Here is an 18,033-nt window from a genome sequence, read left to right as displayed (position 1 = left end):
TTACCTAAATATACTAGGATTGATGAAGCATGTGGGTTGGATCGTTATTGAGTCAAACTTGATAATGATTCAACCCGTTAATAAGATTTAATCCAAACCCGGTATATGAAGAAAATTCTTAACTTTAACCCAACTTGACCTGCTATCTTCAAACATGCACATGACACAGACCAATTAATTACACGATAATTTAGGTTTACACGACATGATAGCATCACGAACCTGAATTACATAATAAAAAAAATGGTATTATACTATTAAACCATATTTATATAATTAAAACCTGATTTAAACAAACCAAAAGAATAAAACAAAAGTATGATTTTATTTTTAATCGGTTAACCGAACCCAAACTGAATCCAACATGTAATTACGAGAGTAAGTCAACCTAATAACGACACAAACTCAGTAAGGTTTTATTCTAACCCATTAATTATGTGCGTGTCCGTGTTAGATTTTCGTGTCATGTCGAAAATTGACAATCCTACTTCATACATGCTACTTTTATGATTTGGCCGCCGCGTTTTCGTTCACGGGTTGGAAGACCGATCGACCTTATAAAGATGATCATTCCATTTCCTATTCTCTCTATGTGTCACTTATGACTAGGGTTTTTTCTCTCTTTCTCTATGTGATAATACCTTTGTGCGTCTATTTCTTATATGATTAATCAGAAGAAAATAAAATTAGATAATACACTGTGAGAATGGAAAATAAATATGTGACAAACTCGGGTTAATTGGTCTGTTGAGGTGTTTAATGTCGAGTTTATTGTTTGTATTGTCGTGTTTTCAGCCAATTAAATGTTATTTTGGAGTTTGATGTATTAGTTGAGTTGTGTAGAGAAAAACAGGAAAAATAGGCAAAAATAGTGTTGCTGGTGCAGTACCCGACTAGGTAGAGTTCCGTCGCCAATGGAGCACCCGGCCGGGTAGAGAAGCTAAGGCTTGGCGGAGTCGGGGAGTTATACCCGCCCGGGTATGTGTGACCATAGGTCTACCCGGGCGGGTGGAGAAACAAAGCGTGGAGTTTGCAGAGGCTTATACGGTTATACCCGGTCGGGTATCTTTTGGCGGATTAGTGCCACCCAGCCGGGTCCGTCAGCGAGGCATTTTGTAACTCTCAAAACACGATTTTTGGAAGGAAATAAAGAGGAAAAAGTAGGCCTAGGTCAATTATCTTTGACACCAGCCGCCTCCTACACCTACCATACACCCTAAGAACGCATTTGAGAGAGGGAACCGAAGATTGAAGATTCGAGATCGGAAGATTGAAGCTTCACTCCACAGATTCGTTCCACATGAGTTCTTAGTATCTATTTCTCTTGCTTTTGATGGAATACTTTGTTTCAAACTTGATTTTCTTCATGAACATGAGTAGCTAAACTCACCTTGAAGAATTCTTGGTAATGATGCACTAATTTCATAGTTTTTATTCAATTGATTTTGCACTTACCTTGCTCTTGTAGTTATTTGATTATTCTTGGGTTTATTCCTTTCAATTGCTTGATCACCACTTGATTGTGTAAGATTAATTAGATTAATCGGGATATGAAATAATTAATCTGGAAATAAGAATAAATCACACCTTAATACAATAGAACTCGGGAGAGTTGAGGTTTTGAGTGAGGTCTTTGACCTTATCGAGCTTTTGGGAGTTAAGGGTTTAGGATTAGAAGGAGACTTCAATCCTAGCACCTAATCTACAGGTTTCTCACGTCGGGAGGGGGTTTAATCTATAATTGTGGTCGACTTAGTAACTCTAGAGACACCAAAATGTAAGACAATTTGATTGGATAAGAGCTTGGAATTGTGCATAGGATCCTTGAGTTCTACAATTTTCTTCATATTATCTTCTCACTTCGTGTTTACTTGTTTTCACTTGTTTATTTGCTTTTTATATGCTTTTAGTAGTATTAGAGCAAATCAAACTTTTCCCGATTGTCTAGATAGTAGTTAATATTTGTTCGTGGTAGTTAAGTTGATACAAATTTGTCTCTGTGGGATACGATACTCTTGATTGCTAATTGCTACACTAGCCACATACACTTGCGGGTATCACTTGTGTTAAAATAAGTTGAATCAATCTGTTACTAATTTATGAGTATTTATATAAAGTGCAATACGATATGCTCTCTCTGTCTCATAGAAATAGATCATGGAGTATTTCATTTTTCGTCGTCCCATAGAAATAAATTTTTTTAATATGGAAACTTTTCTACATAAACAAACATTACTAATAATGTGAGTGAGCCCATCATCCACTAACATTATTTCAATAATTTTTCAACTTATCTTACATTTTACCAGTTACACATTAAACTTTGTTGTCCACGAATAACTTATTTGTATGAGACGAAGACAACATTTAGATAATTTTGAACACATGCATAGAACATATAGTATACTCCCTCCGTCCTACTCAAGATGTCCATATTTCCTTTTTAGTTTGTCACACTCAAGATGTCCACTTTCTATATTTGAAAATAAATCTCTCTCTCTTACCTTCTCATTAAAATATTAATCTTTATTTTTCTCTTTACTTACTCCACCTAATAACTCCTCGTAAAATCTCGTGTCAGTTAAGAATGTGGACATCTTGAGAGGGATGTTAGGGAGTAGGCATGCATAAACCGAACCAAACCGGTGGTTCATAACCCGGAACCGAAACCGAAAGTTGCGGTTCAAATCGGGGGACGGTTCGGCGGTTCGGATGGTTCAGTTCTGTTCTGGTTCAAGAATTTGAAAAACCGGAACCGGCGGTTCGCCGGTTCAAGTAGGTTTTTCAGCTAGGTCCTAGGCTTTTCAGGTGTAATGTTGCAGAAAAGTGGTCAGAAACCGCCGGTTTTCTGTCAGAAACTGCCGTTTTGGTCAGAAACCGTGGACTGAACCGCCGGTTCAGCCTCAAACCGCTGGTTCCGGCGGTAAACCGACTGAAATTTCAAATTTCAAATTTTTTTGTTTAATCTATTTTTTTCCCAATTTTTCTCCTATAAATACCCCATTCCCCATCATTTCTACTCACCTCATTCTTGTGTCAACAATAATTTCTCTTCTCAATCTCTATTTTCTACTCTCATTCTCATACTTCAATTTCAATATGCCTTTTTGAAATTTACAAGTATATTTAAATTTATTATTTAAGACTTCAAGTCTTTTGTAAATTGCAATTAATGTTGTAACTTGTAGTCTAGTTTAAATTTATTTCAATAAAATTGTAATTTTCATCGTTATTGTTTTTTATTTACGCACATATCATAGATAAATAAAGACTAAAATGCAAATAAATAAATAATTAAAATTGAATTGCCAAATCGGCCATGAACCGCCGATTTTGGCAAAAAACCGGCGATTCTGATAGTCGCCGAAATCGGAACCACCAAAATCCTTGGCGGGCCGGTTTAGGTTCATGAATTTTTTGAACCGTGTTCATACCTATTAGGTAGTGTTCGTTTTTTTTTAAATTTATTAAGATTTCGTAGCGAATGAAAATAATCATACAATAGGTGAGAATTCAATTAAACAATTTAATATGAACACAAGGTGGAGCTCACGAAATTGATGGTCGACTGGCCGGCTGACCCCATTAACGGTCACTTTCACTGTGCCTAATTTTTAAAAGGAAACGCTATCTCCCTTTATACTTTTTTCATAATCATTTTTGCTAATATTTACTCCTACTAGAAATTTTTATACTACTATAATAACGGTATTTAATATTTTGATTTACCTTATATTATAGTACTAGTATATCAATAAAACAAAGAAAAAAGTGAAAATTTATTTCGCAACAAATGTATTGTAGACACCTCAAATTTTTCAAAATTCCATAATGTTTTAAAATGGAAAGAGGGGATGCAAAACAATGGGAATATTTACAAAGTTCTATTTTTCTCGTGGAGGCATTGGTAGCTATGTTAATGTTAAAGGCTTTTATCAAGTTTTAATTTTAGTGAATGACCAGTATTATATTTATGACTTTGGAAAAATCCGTCTTGAATTTGGTGTTTTGTTTTTATAAAATTAATTCACCAATTTAGTGGGTTAGAGTGACAATTTTAATAGTTGAATTGGGATAGTAAAATAAAGCTAAGTAAATTATGAATATTAATTTAAATTTAGTGTAAATGATACTGGTAAAAACAAGAGTACTTAACAATTAAAAATGAGTTTGTTTTAGTTGGGGATCTCTTAATATTCAGAAAAGAGAATTCTCCTCAATTATTTTAGCCCACTTTTCTTTTAAATTCCCACATTAAAATTTAGCTATCGCTCTCCCCCATCTCCAACAAGTTAGAGAGAGAAACCCTTTTGCTACACAACAATTCCGCAAAAATCAGTGCTCAGAATCGACCGCTTTCAATTCGAAATGGCAGCCGCCTTCAAATTGCTACTAGCACTCTGCTTAATCGCATCAATTCTAATCCTGCAAGCGTCGGCAGGTGGGGACCACGACGGATGGATGATGCCGGCGGTGAGATCCGGGTGCAGGGGGACCATCGCTGAGTGTCTGGCCGACGGAGACGACGAGTTCGATCTCGATTCGGAGTCCAACAGGCGCATCCTAGCCACGACTCGCTACATCAGCTATGGTGCGCTACAGAGGAACAACGTCCCCTGCTCGCGGCGCGGCGCATCGTACTACAATTGCCGCCCCGGCGCACAGGCCAATCCCTACCGTCGCGGCTGCAGCGCCATCACTCGCTGCCGGAGCTGAAGACCATGAAAAGCCATTTCTCCGGTGATGCTAATTATCAATTGTGTCAAATTATGTATTTTTTATATATAAATATACTACTTGTTTGGTTTTTGGAGAGGGATTGATGATCTGTTTTATGTACTATAACTTTCACTTACTTTTTTTTGTGAATAATAATTCACATATACTGATTTTGTGTGTTCAATCACTAATTCTATCGCTCTATTTCACTACCGTTCGAATTCGAAGCGTATAATTTTTTTCTGATGAACAAATCGATTCACAATTTTATTTATGGAGTAAATTGTTTCATTTAATTATGGTTTATTGATGTTATAGAAAATGAGATTAAACACTATTGCATCATGAAAATGCTCCTAATGAATATGAAATCATGGTGAAATGGAGAAGAAATTTTGGCACTTGATTTATGGAAAGACAGCGAGGTTCCACCTGAAATCCAGCTGGATACTTAGGTACTAAAATACAAGCTACTGACTACTCGCCATCTCGTCCCAACTAACAATTTACTAAACTTTTAATTTTTTTTACTTAATTAATTTAGTTATTCTTTTTAAAACACACTAGTTCTATTATCTTAGAAATGAAACTCTAAATTAAGATTTTTTTTAATTCGGAATTACTACTAGATTGCAACTGCAACAACCCAGGAATCGATTCTCTAACATCCAGGTGAAAGTCCAATTTTCTACCCTATTTTGTTATTTCACCCTTATATTGTTAAATGTAGCGTCTTCTAAAATTTTCAATCATCAAGATTTTAATTGGGATTAAAGTATTTGGCCAATTAATTACTTTCAGTTTGTGGATTTTGTGCAAGTGGTCTGGGTATATTGGTTTGTCGTATGTCTTTTGCAAATGGAAAGTTGTAAAGCTTCAACAACAATAATAATGGTATTACTAATTAATAAAGGCAAGCATAAAGATGGACTGCGTGAGGACTAGAAAGTGTTTAAAATTTGCATTGCGTGTTTGGTTTTTTTAACCTTGTGGTATTTTTATTGGGAATGGATCCTGCTGTGGAGAAATCATATTCCTTATATATTTTATTAATGATTTAAGTAAATATTTCACTAATCTATTATCTACACCTCCACACCGCTACAGATGAAATCATAATACTGTATTGAGAAAACGACCCTATTGTATCAATGTTTGAAAGCCAATTTATATTAAAATATAGCAATTTCAATTATAATATACTAATTTACACTAAAAATTAATTTCAAAAGGCAATTAAAACTCCTTTTGGATTATTCTTTAAATTTTATTTAGTGTAATATTATAATTGAGAGTTAATATTGTAAGTGATTTAAATTAATATTTTATTTTTTTTTACTTTATCTCATAAATTCTAAAATTGAAATAAAATCATACTCCTACTATCATATTTTTTGTTGTATATGCACCTTTCGTCCCAAGGTAGTTTAGTCATTTTTTTTGGTTGACGGTCCCAAGGTAGTCATTTTCTTTTTTGGAAAAAACTTTATTTTTTCTCGTACTTACTCTTTCTTCATCTTTCTTACTTTCCCTCTTCATTTTAACATTTAACACATCAATTTCTTAAATCTTGTACCCAAAAGAAATGTCACAACTACCTTGCGACAGATGAAGTATTAGTTTCAATTTTGACAATCACAAAACAATTAAAAAATGAAATGTTATATTTCGAGTTTTTAAGTTGTGAAATTAGCCAAAGTTCAACAAAATATTGTGATTTAATATAAATTATCACTAAATTTATATATAAATTGAGTTTTCAAATTCTATAATTTTTAGTCTAGAACAATTTAGAAAAGAAATTAATAATTCCTCATTGCCATCAATAAGCTTTAATTAATTGTGGTTTTAAATAATCTACTCATATTACATTATTTTATAATAGTACTACTAGTTAAAATTACTTTAACGACAAAACTTAAATTACTAAAAGATTATATTCAAGAAACTATTATTTATACTACTCTGGAATCACTACTCGATAAATTATTAAATATTCTGATTTCATTTGTAGCGGTGTGGATGATAGATTAGTGCAATATTTACTTAAATTATTGATCAAATTTGTAAGGAATACTACCGCATCAAGTGTTTTATACTACCACTTAATTGATTAAGTAAAAAGCTGAGGTAATTGATACAATACGACGTCGTTTTTCACCACAGTGGCCCTTGCTGTGATTTCTCCATAGCAGGGGATCCGTTCCCTTTTTTATCCCTATATGCCTATGTAGCGTCTCTTTCATCATTACCATGGGCTATGAAATGGAGAGTTCAAATTTTCAAACACTACAATTGTTACATCCACATGAATAAATTGACTTTTGTTCGTTTTACAAAATTCATGAAAAATAAATCAAATTAAGTGCATCTACAAATCAAGATGTATATTTTGGGAGAGTCGATTTTGAGATCATTAATCAAGTATCTAATTAATGAGATGGTTCACACCACCAGCTGCGATTACCCCTGAAGGTGGCTTAGGTGGAGATAAAACATGAGTACTATATATAGTATCAAGGCTTATCCAATTCAAATCAATTATAGTACTATAATTTTTATAACTCGAGAAGATCATATGAATTCAACTACCCAAGTTAAAACCCCTTTTCTTGCAGATATCCAAACTGAATGCGAAACGCAATTGGTAATAAATAGGAAACAGAAATTGAAGTTGAATTAGTAATTGATTGAGGTGGGGTTTGGTTGACTTTAGGTAGCATTGATATTGCACATTAGAATAAATTCAACTCCCCACTCATTAATTATGATGGATGGTGTCTCATCATAATATCTAATGTTTCTTAGAAGACACTCGATTAAGATTTGTATATCACATTTGAACCAACAAGAATTCTTTATATAGGAGTATTGTGTTCACACGAAAACTACCATGCTGAATTTGTAGTAAACGAGCTGTAACAATTGTTGATCGATCTAACATTTACGTGAGGAGAGGGGAATCATCAAACAAGTTTCAATTTCTTCCAAGGATATACGAAAGAGTTGATTCTTAACTTGAGTCTTTTGTCCTATAGTTTCTCATAATTCCCGTACTCTAATTAATTATATTTACAATTTAGAATTTGGGAACTTAATTGTATTATACTATTTTGATAATCATCGACATCATACTTCCAACCAGATATTTTAGAAATTGATAGGGTTTGAGACTTTGATACGGCATTTATGATTTTCACATGGTGTGCGTGTGGGGGCATATACGTCATTTACTGATGGTTTGAGGGCTACCAAGAGCATAAATCTTGAACCATACGTATTTGTTTCTGTCTCTGACTCTCTCCATCGATAAACACAAAACAAAGGATATAATTTTGATAAATAGTTCTATCATTTTAAAATTAAAATTATGATATTATATTAATGTAACTATATATCTATATAGATATTTAACATTATCAAAGTCCATGAAATTTTATTCAATCAATTTCTCATTATTGTTCGTAATTCTGTTATGTTGTCCAGTTTGCTTCTCAGTTTACTTTATTCTCCTTTTTAATTACTCTCTTGGTTCTATCTAAAATGAAGTGGTCCTTTGAGACATGAGATTTTAGGAAGTGTTGTCTAGGCACAAATGTTAATGCACAATTAGTAAAGTTAGAAAGAGGTAGAAAGAAAAAGTAATTAAAGTATTGTTAGTGAAAATAGTTTCATCTCATTATAGAGAAAGAAGTTTCTAAAATTAAAAAATGCATACTATTGTGAGACAGACTAAAAAGGAATAATATTTAATATGATTAGTTATAAATGACTTTATAAGAGGGACACATGCATACGACACATATGCAAGTGTTTATCGACCTTAAATTAAAATTGTTACGAAATGTATTATTTTAAAAAACAGTTTATTTATTGTTTAAACCTTTTAGGAATATACCTGAAATTGGTGGGCGTGAAGAGGAGAAGACAACTTTGAACCTTTACTTCTCATCCGCTCATAGTAGCTCTTCAAATTCTTCGATAAGGATGGATCCTCGAGAAGTGAATGACCTGGTCCAGAGGCCCTTTAGGAAGACGTTGGCACACACAGGCACCCAAGGCCAGGCCCAAGCCCAAGCCCAAGCCCAAGCCCAAGCCCAAGCCCAAGCCCAATTGATTTTGCAAGCAGATTCGAATTAGATGGCTGAGAAACAAGAATGAAAATATACGTCGGAATGAAAATAGTGAATTCGAAAAACATATGTGAGAGTGAACTAGGTATACTTAAAATATACTGTTACGGACGTCCTCCGTAACGAGGCCGGATGGCTAACTTCTCGGAGAGATAAGGTGATCGAACCTTCGACGTGCTCGAAGGAAAGGCCACGATTTGCGGTTCCACGGACGTTCTCCGTTGGGCAGCAAATATGGAACGATAATATTCTTGTTGCTCAAGACAAGTTTAGGGAAAATATGTAATTCATTCATTGATTGAATGATAACAAGCTCTGCTATTTATAATACTAGAATACTACTACCCTAACTTAATGAACAAGAAACAAATATCTAAACAAATATGGGAAAGATATGGTGAATCATAATTAACTAAATAGAATAATATCCTATGAATATTCCCTAATAATATGTAGAGGATGATCGTATCAACTCCCCCACGGTTGAAATTCACCTTGTCCTCAAGGTGGAAACCACGAAGCAACAAAGAGAGTTAAAAGAAGAAGCATTGGTGATTTATCTCCTCCCGGATCAAATGTGCCTGGTCGCTGGAGTTGAGCAAATGCGGATCCGTTTCCTACCTCCTCCTTTATCTCTAACTCCCATTGTGTGGGATTAAGAAGATCACCACTTTTGACATCATCAAACACCACGTCAAATGTAAATTTCCTCCAATCAACGACATCTGTCATCTCCAATTCCTGATGTGGTGGAACAATAAAATCACCAATCTTCTCATCATATACCCCGACGAGCACTTGCCGAGGCATATTGTCGGTTTTGACGTTCACGACCTTTTCCAAGGACTCGTCGTTTGGAACATCAAGATTAGCGCCCCCGTTGTGAGCGGGGTTGTTGGAAACATCTTCAACTAGATTTTCGTCATCAATATTCTCCTCTATAGCTCGTACTTCATCATCTACTAATTTCTTCTCATTGAGCCGCAAGTCAACTTGATTCAACACTTTTGCATCACCCTCAATTCCCAAGTATTTCTCTTCACAAGAAACAAGCTTCGTAGCGGAGTGGAGGCTCGGGGAACGCAGGCAAGAGGGCGGGCGTTGGAGCAGGGGCTGCTTCACAGTCGTGGGCAATTCGAGGCAGGCCTCAGCTTGACGGAAGTGAGTCGTAGGATGGCCGCAGGATGGCGATCGTTGCTGATCCACGTGTAGCGGCGGGGGCGGCGCAGCAGCAGGGGCCGGTGGCGCTGCGCGGTGGTGACTTGGCTGTGGTTGTTGGTCGAGCACGTGCTGTGGATGTGCGGGGGTACGGGGGCTTGGGAACGTGGGGTGCAGGTGCCGGTTCCCGGTTTGGGGCTGCTCTCGCTGCTGGCCAGTATACGCGCTAGGTGGGAATCGTGACGGCACGTCTGAATCAGCGTGAAGAAAGCCCCGGGGGCCGAAAGAGGGGCGCGTCGTGTGTTTTGATGCGGGAGTGTCCGATGTCCCATGATGCGTCGGGCCATAGAACAACTCTGGCTCTGGTACCGGCTGTGGCGGTGGTTTCGGCAGCGGAGGAGCGCGAATCTCTCCCACACGACAACCAGATGTTCGGGAGGGCTGATCCCAGGAAGTCCGGCGATGCCTCGATCCGGAATAGAAGTCCACATAGTGTTGTTGTTCGGACTCGTCCCTCCCCAGGTATCGGTCCTGCGGCCTGTCCCAGCACGTGCGGTGCCGAGGCTCGGGGCGATTGCGGTACGGCGCCCGATGAACGTTCTGCTGCGGAAGACGGTCGTCGCGCCAATGTAATGCGCGGGCAGCGTCTCGTCGACGACGGATATCCCCACCACGGTCTCGTCGTCCGTGGATGAAAGGCCGGTGGACATCGTCTTCTGCCGCCCAAGCGTCGCGTGGGGAGTGATACCCTTCGTCATCAAGTTCATCCGAGAAATAGTGTGGATCATGTTCGGGAACGCGCGGCGCTTCCAACTTCTCCAGCCTTAGTTCCATTCTGTCAAATCGCGCCAAGATCTTCTCCAACCCGGTGGAGAAAATCGCGGTTGTTCCTGCCACATCGTGCGGCGCCTCGGCGGCCGCCTGGAAATTGCGTCGCGGATATCGCGGCTGATCGTCGCCGCTGGCGCTAGAAGGAGGGGGCTGATATTGGTGGTAAGTAGCCATAACTAATAAGGGAAAAAAAATGGAGGGTTCGGTGGGGTTTTTTTTTTTTTTGGTTGGTGAAATATGGGTTATGGATGAAGAAGGTGGAGGATGAGTACGGGATGAAAGCACCAGTTGTTACGGACGTCCTCCGTAACGAGGCCGGATGGCTAACTTCTCGGAGAGATAAGGTGATCGAACCTTCGACGTGCTCGAAGGAAAGGCCACGATTTGCGGTTCCACGGACGTTCTCCGTTGGGCAGCAAATATGGAACGATAATATTCTTGTTGCTCAAGACAAGTTTAGGGAAAATATGTAATTCATTCATTGATTGAATGATAACAAGCTCTGCTATTTATAATACTAGAATACTACTACCCTAACTTAATGAACAAGAAACAAATATCTAAACAAATATGGGAAAGATATGGTGAATCATAATTAACTAAATAGAATAATATCCTATGAATATTCCCTAATAATATGTAGAGGATGATCGTATCATATACGTAAAATATAATAATCATTCATAGGCGCCTGACTTCACATTGAGGTAGGTAGACGAATTTTAGTTGGCCTTATATTTAATGAGCCTAAAATGTTTTACGTATTTGGGCCACAGGAAAGTATGAAGCCCAACCCCCTCAACAAAAGGACTCCTTAACCGTCATACCACGCCTTCTACAAGTTACGCTTCCTTAGTTAGCCCCCCAAAGCAGTCAACGCTTTCTCTCTCTCTATATATATAATCGACTAAAGGCTCAATTTGGTCCTTAACATATTGCGATTTATTGATTTTGGTCCAAAATGTTATCTTTTGAATTATTTCGGTCCTTCACAAATAAAAACGGGTCACATTTGGTCTGAATTTGACGGAACCGTTAAAAGTTAACGGTCCACGAATCTTAAATCGATTTTGACCGGATTAAGTTAATAATTATGTTTTATTAATGTCTAATACTTAATTAACCCAAAACAAAAAAATTTATAATTCCCCTTGGCCCCTGCCGCCTGCAGCCTCCCCCTCTTCACCCACAGCTTCGGCAACACCTATAATCTCCCCCCCCCGCTGCTAACTACTCTTCCTCCCTCGACTGCACCTGGTCCAACGTCGTCCTCCAATTCTCCGGCGCCTCCAATGGCTCACAATAGGACCGCATCTCCGCCGTCTGGCTCGCCGGCAGCGAGCTCCTCCGCACCAGCACCCCCAAGCCCACCCCTCACGGAATCTCCTGGACCTTCCGCAAAGACATCACCCGCTACTCCTCCCTCCTCCGCCGCTCCAACCTCACCCTCTCCGTCATGCTCGAGAACATCGTCGGCGACATATACACCGGCATCTTCCACGTCAACATCACCTTCCTCTTCTACAACATCAGAAAATCCCCAATCTCAAGCCCTAGAAAACTCATACGCAATTTTCCCACTGCGTCGCTCGAATTGGACCAAATCCCCGCCGATTTGATCATCCCGGTGTCGGCCACAGCGACGACGAATTCTGGTACTCAAACCCGCCGGATTACTACATCGAGAGGAACGGAGTAGGTCCATTTTGGTCCAATTATGGTTGATAATGAAAACTGCAATATCTCGACATCTACCGCGAGGTTCTCGTCCAGCTTAAAATATTAACTTAACATTTTTAATTTTTTAGTTTATAGTTAATTAAATATTAGACATTAATAAAACATAATTATTAAGTTAATCCGGTTAAAATCGAATTAAGATTCGTTGACCGTTAATCCAGAGCCTTTGTCCTAGCGGCAAGGAGCTTAGACATTATTGCATGAGGTGTCGAGTTCGAGCCCTCTTGACATCAGTTGTAATTTCCTCCTGACATCAGTTGTAATTTCCTTATGTCTATAGTATAGGAGTTTATTTATAATTTCGTCCCTTATATAGGAGTTAATTCCTATTCATTAGTATAGGAGTTTATTTGTAATTTCCTCCCTTATATAAGAGTTAATTTAAAATCCCTTATATAGGAGTTTATTTGTAATAGTTAATTCCTATTCATTAGTATAGGAGTTTATTTGTAATTTCCTCCCTTATATAGGAGTTAATTTAAAATCCCTTATATAGGAGTTAATTCCTATCTATAGTATAGAAGTTTATTTGTAATTTCCTCCATTATATAGGAGTTAATTTTAAAAAAAAACTTCTAAAGGTTCCATCAAATTCGGACCAAATGTGACCCGAGTTAAATTTTAAAAAAACCTTTTAAAGGTTAATTTCCTCCCTTATATAGGAGTTAATTTAAAAAAAAACTTTTAAAGGTTCCGTCAAATTCGGATCAAATGTGACTCGTTTTTATTTGTGAGAGACCGAATAATTTCAAAAGATAATGTTTTGGACCAAAATCAATCAATCAGGACCAAAATGGGCCTTTAGTCTATATAATTCCCCTTAGAGCATCCACTATGGGACCGCCGCGCCTATAACCCCGGCGGGGGCGGTCCCGGGGCAGTTTATAGTGGGGGAGATATCCGCCGCCGGGGCGGACGACGAATTTGGGGCGGTATGCGGCGGACGACGGATAGGCGACGGGAAGGCGAGGACGCGCCGGGCGTCCTTTCGCCGCGCCTATAGGCGCGCCGACGGTCACCTCGAATTTTTAATTTTTTTAGTACTTACCTCTATAAATACCACTCTCCACCACCTATTTTTTCACCATTTTCAGAAAAATCCCTCCATTCGCTATCTACACTTTCACTCTCTGTAAAATGCACGGTGGAGACGACGAATCACCCGGCTCGCAGGAATCGGGCTATGGCGGCAATCCTTCACAGTCGTCGGCCGGCTATCCTTCACAGCCATCGGGATATGGCGGATATCCTTCTCAGCCGACGGGATATGGCGGGGCTCCGTCTCAGCCGTGGATGTGGAGTCAATCTCCCTCGCCGTGGGCACCGAGCCCAAACCTACCTCCATCTCAGTCGCGGAGGTCTTCTCCAACGCCCCCACCTATTCAGCGGAATCTGAGTCGCTCCGCATTTGGAGATTACAGACCCAACCTCGACGCGCTTAACCAGTAGTGTCCGGAGTCCCCTTTCCAATCCAGCCAATCTCATTTCACCGAAGCAGAACAAGACGCGATGGATACTATGATGGGTCTGCTTAGTTCCGGCGTCCCGGATACGCCGACAGAACGGGTGGAAAGATCATTTCCGGCCTGAGGCGGCGGTAGGGGCGGAGGCGGCAATGGCGGCAGCCGTGGCTCAGGGAGCGGCGGCGGCGGCTCGGGCAACGGTGTCGGCAGTGCCGGTGGTAGCGGTGGCTCCAACCGGGGCAAGCTCTACACCAAACAGGAGAGCATTGTAGTGGCGAGGGCGTGGGATGCCATCACATCGGACCCCGTGGTGGGCACCGATCAGCCCGAGGGGAGCTTTTGGAGGCGCTTCATGATGGCATACGAGGACTTCAAACCCTACGGCGCCGAGAAGCGCGACCCAGAACAGCTCCGAAAAAAGTGGGGTAGGATTATGCGGGCTACCAAGCGGTTCGCGTCCATATACCAGAACAACCTTCTCCAAGCTGAGAGTGGTCGAAGCGAAACAGACGTGAAGGCCCTGTCGATGGGCCAATACAACACGGAGGGCTGGCCGAAGTTCACACTGTGGGAGGAATATCTGGTCCTCGCGGATTGTCCAAAATTCAAGTCCATCGTGGCGCGAGAGGTCAACACAGCTCCTGGACCGAAGCGTACAAGGCACAACCTTGCCGGGGGCTACAGCAGCGGAAGCGGCTCGCACTCGTTCGAGCAGCCCGACGAGCAAGTCGAAGAGCCAGCCGCTACACACACTAGGCGAGGACGGCCCCCGGGACAACATGCCTCTATCCGCAGCGCCAGAGGGGCTAGAAGTGCCTCCCGCCTACCGTCGGCAGCGTCTGGATCTCGCATCCCCCAGCCCGCCCCAATCCCACAGCACATGGTGCAAGCCCCCCACGAGGTCTTGAGAGATAATATAGATGTGCAGTTGATGCAACAACTGCAAGACGTATGCAGCAAATACGCAGCGGAATCTGACCCGTACATCAGGAACGTCTACAAGAGGCTCATCACTCGGATTGAGAGTCGACTGGGGTTGGTTGACGATGCTCCTGGAGAAACCGCGGCCGGCAGCAGCGAGGGAGAAGAAGAAGAAGAAGAAGAAGAAGAAGAAGAAGAAGAAGAAGAAGAAGAAGAAGAAGAAGAAGAAGAAGAAGAAGATGATGATGATGAAGCCGACTCCGACACCGAGTAGACGGTGGCGGAGTTTTTAGTTGTATTTTATTTTAATTATTTGTTGTATAATTTTACCCTTTTGCAATACAAAGAATATTCGGGCCCAATTACCTCGTTTTGTAATTATTTACATTGCGATAATTTTAATTATACTTGATTGAAACTAAAAACATTTTAAAATGAAAATTGATTATAAAATTTGGGGCTATTAGAGTGTCCACTATAAGGCGGACACGCCCAATAGCCCCGCCCCAGTTTTTGTCCATAGCCCCAGTTTTGTTGTCCATAGCCCCAAAATTTTGTGTCCGCCACTATAGTGGACACCTCCAATAACCCCCAAATTTTATAATCAACTTTCATTTTATAATGTTTCAAGTAATTATGAACAAATTTATCGGGCTATACGTAATTAGAAGAACACGACTATACGAAGTAGAATTAATGAAATTGTTCATTTTCGACCTCAAATTGTAGTGAGAGAATTTTTTATAGATGTAGAGTTGGAATGCTGTGAAAATAATGAATGAAGTGGAGTGTATTTATAGGTGAATTGAAATGTAAAAAAAAATTAAAAATCGGCTATTGTCGGGGCCGCCACTATAGGCGCCGCGCCTATAGCCGCGTCCACCCCCATTTCGCCGCGTCCTCGCCCCGGAGTCGGCTGAAGCCCGTCTGCCCCCCTACCGCCCCCATTTCGGTGTCCGCCCGCGCTCTCCACTATAGCCGCCCGCCCTCCGCCCCAACCCGCGGCTATAGCCGCGGGCGCCTTAGAGTGGACACCCTTAGAAGTGTCTACTATAATTACCGAAACAAAATTTTGGAGCTATGAATAAAAAAACTGGGACTATGAACAAAAATTGGGACGGGGCTATTAGGGTGTCCGCTTTAGAGTGGACACCCTTACGGTTACGCCACTCCAAAAATTCACGTTGCATTTTCATCTTCTTCCTTCAAATTGATTTTCATCACTCACCCTTCTGTTGCATTTTCATCTTTTCCTTCAAATTGATTTTCATCACTCACCCTTCTGTTAACTATTTCACTCGACCAAGCGATCATGCCCCAACAAGATTCCAACACCCTTCAACAACCCCTTCTCGTAAGCTAGTATTCAATTTTGTGAAATCCCCTCTGATTTTCGACTCGTTTTTTGATTGATTTGGTTGTTTGATTTTGAAGGAAACCGAGGAGGAGCAGAGGCTGCAGTACTTGGAGTTCGTGCAGGCCGCCTCCTTCCACGCTCTCTTGTACGCCGCCAAACTCTACGCTTACGCTAAGGAGAATTCTGGTCCCTTGAAGACCGGCGTCGACACCGTCGAGGGCACCGTTAAGACCGTCGTCCGCCCTGTTTATCACAAATACCAAGGCGTCCCTGTTGATGTTCTCAGATTCGTGGATCGTAAGGTATATTCTTCATCTTTATCTTTTTGATCGATTGTTGTTGCGTTATAGGGTTTGTTTCTTCTAATTTGATGTCGAATTGTATTTGAATTTGTTTGTTGGAGAAAAACAAAGTGCATGAATTGGGGATTATTAATTTGTTTACATTTCAGTCACTGGATTGAGCGTTGTGTTTATATATCTCAATGCCAAATTTATCAATTGCACTCAGCGTTAATAGTTTTGTTCTTTTTTTACTAATTTAGTTGTCAAAATTGTGCAAAATGAGTCTATGGCTTAATAAAAGAGGATAAGAGGTGCTCTCCTTTTGGTTGGTTTTCGATCAATAAATTCCTCGCATTGAAAGGCTAACAATTGTTGGAATTGGTTATATAGATGGATGAGTCGATTAGCAAAGTGCAGGGCCGTGTGCCCCCGGCCCTGAAGCAGGTGTCGACTCAGGCGTTTGAGGCGGCCCAGAAGGCGCCTGCTGTGGCTCGATCAGTTGTTTCAGAGGTGAAGAACAGTGGAATGGTGGGAATTGCATCAGGATTGGCACAAACAGTGTATGCCAAGTATGAACCTGCTGCGAAGGATCTTTACTCCAAATACGAGCCTGTGGCCGAGCAGTATGCTTCCACTACATGGCGCTCGTTGAACCAGCTGCCGCTGTTCCCTCAGTTTGCGCAGGCTGTTGCTCCCACGGCCAGCTACTATACCAACAAATACAATGAGGCAGTGCAGCAAGCAGCTGGTAAAGGGTGGCAGGTTGCATCGCATCTGCCGTTGGTGCCCACAGAGAAGATTGCCAAGGTTCTTAGCTCACAAGAATCGACTGTCACTGTCTAGTCGAGTGATCAATATCTTTGTGTTATGGGCTGATATGATTTTCTTTGTTTTTTCATTGGTTTCTGTTTGTATGAAGCAAATTTAGTTGTTTTACTGGGGTTTATTAAGTTGGGATTAATACCTACTACAATGCTGCTTTTGATTATGAATATAATTTCTGTGATTTTACTAAACAGCTACTTTTTGCAATGAACTTGTCCAATTTGTGAGTTCTCATTTTCCTGTCTTTTGTCATTGCCAATATAGTTTGTTAGATGTTTGTTCTTCAGCTAGAGCAATTGTTTTGTTAGTTGGGAAAACTATGGGATCAGCCAAAAGAGGCATAGGAAGTTCCCATTCACTCCACCACACCCATAATTCACATATTCATATCATCTTAGAGCTTTGGAATAAGCAAAGCAAGACAGATTTCAAGAGGAGTATATGATACAAATGGTTCATGGACAATTGTATTTGCACTTTCGCGTGCTACCTCATAAATTTTATTAGCACTAGTATCTGGAATATAGAGGGAATTATATTAGTCTTTTTGCAATATTTTGTGACATTTCTACCATTTTCAATTTTTTGAACTCAAGGCTATA

The 18,033-nt window shown here is 40.2% G+C and overlaps 2 protein-coding genes across 2 annotated transcripts; both read left to right on the top strand.

Moving 5' to 3' along the window:
- The first annotated feature begins 4,368 nt into the window (after window positions 1-4,368).
- On the top strand, window positions 4,369-4,716 carry LOC121784000 (rapid alkalinization factor-like). Its single transcript, XM_042182213.1, has one exon. It carries the CDS (start codon window positions 4,369-4,371, stop codon window positions 4,714-4,716), a length of 348 nt encoding a protein of 115 aa, XP_042038147.1.
- Window positions 4,717-16,134: 11,418 nt separating this feature from the next.
- LOC121799597 (REF/SRPP-like protein At3g05500) lies at window positions 16,135-17,665 on the top strand. The gene is made up of 3 exons (XM_042199006.1): window positions 16,135-16,319; window positions 16,400-16,624; window positions 16,997-17,665. Exons 1-3 carry the CDS (start codon window positions 16,278-16,280, stop codon window positions 17,447-17,449), a joined length of 720 nt encoding a protein of 239 aa, XP_042054940.1. The 5' UTR covers window positions 16,135-16,277; the 3' UTR covers window positions 17,450-17,665.
- The last annotated feature ends 368 nt before the right edge of the window (window positions 17,666-18,033 follow it).

Source organism: Salvia splendens, chromosome 1, assembly GCF_004379255.2.
Source record: "Salvia splendens isolate huo1 chromosome 1, SspV2, whole genome shotgun sequence".
In the NCBI taxonomy this organism is placed as follows: Eukaryota; Viridiplantae; Streptophyta; class Magnoliopsida; order Lamiales; family Lamiaceae; genus Salvia; species Salvia splendens.
This window is presented reverse-complemented; position numbering and strand designations above follow the sequence as displayed.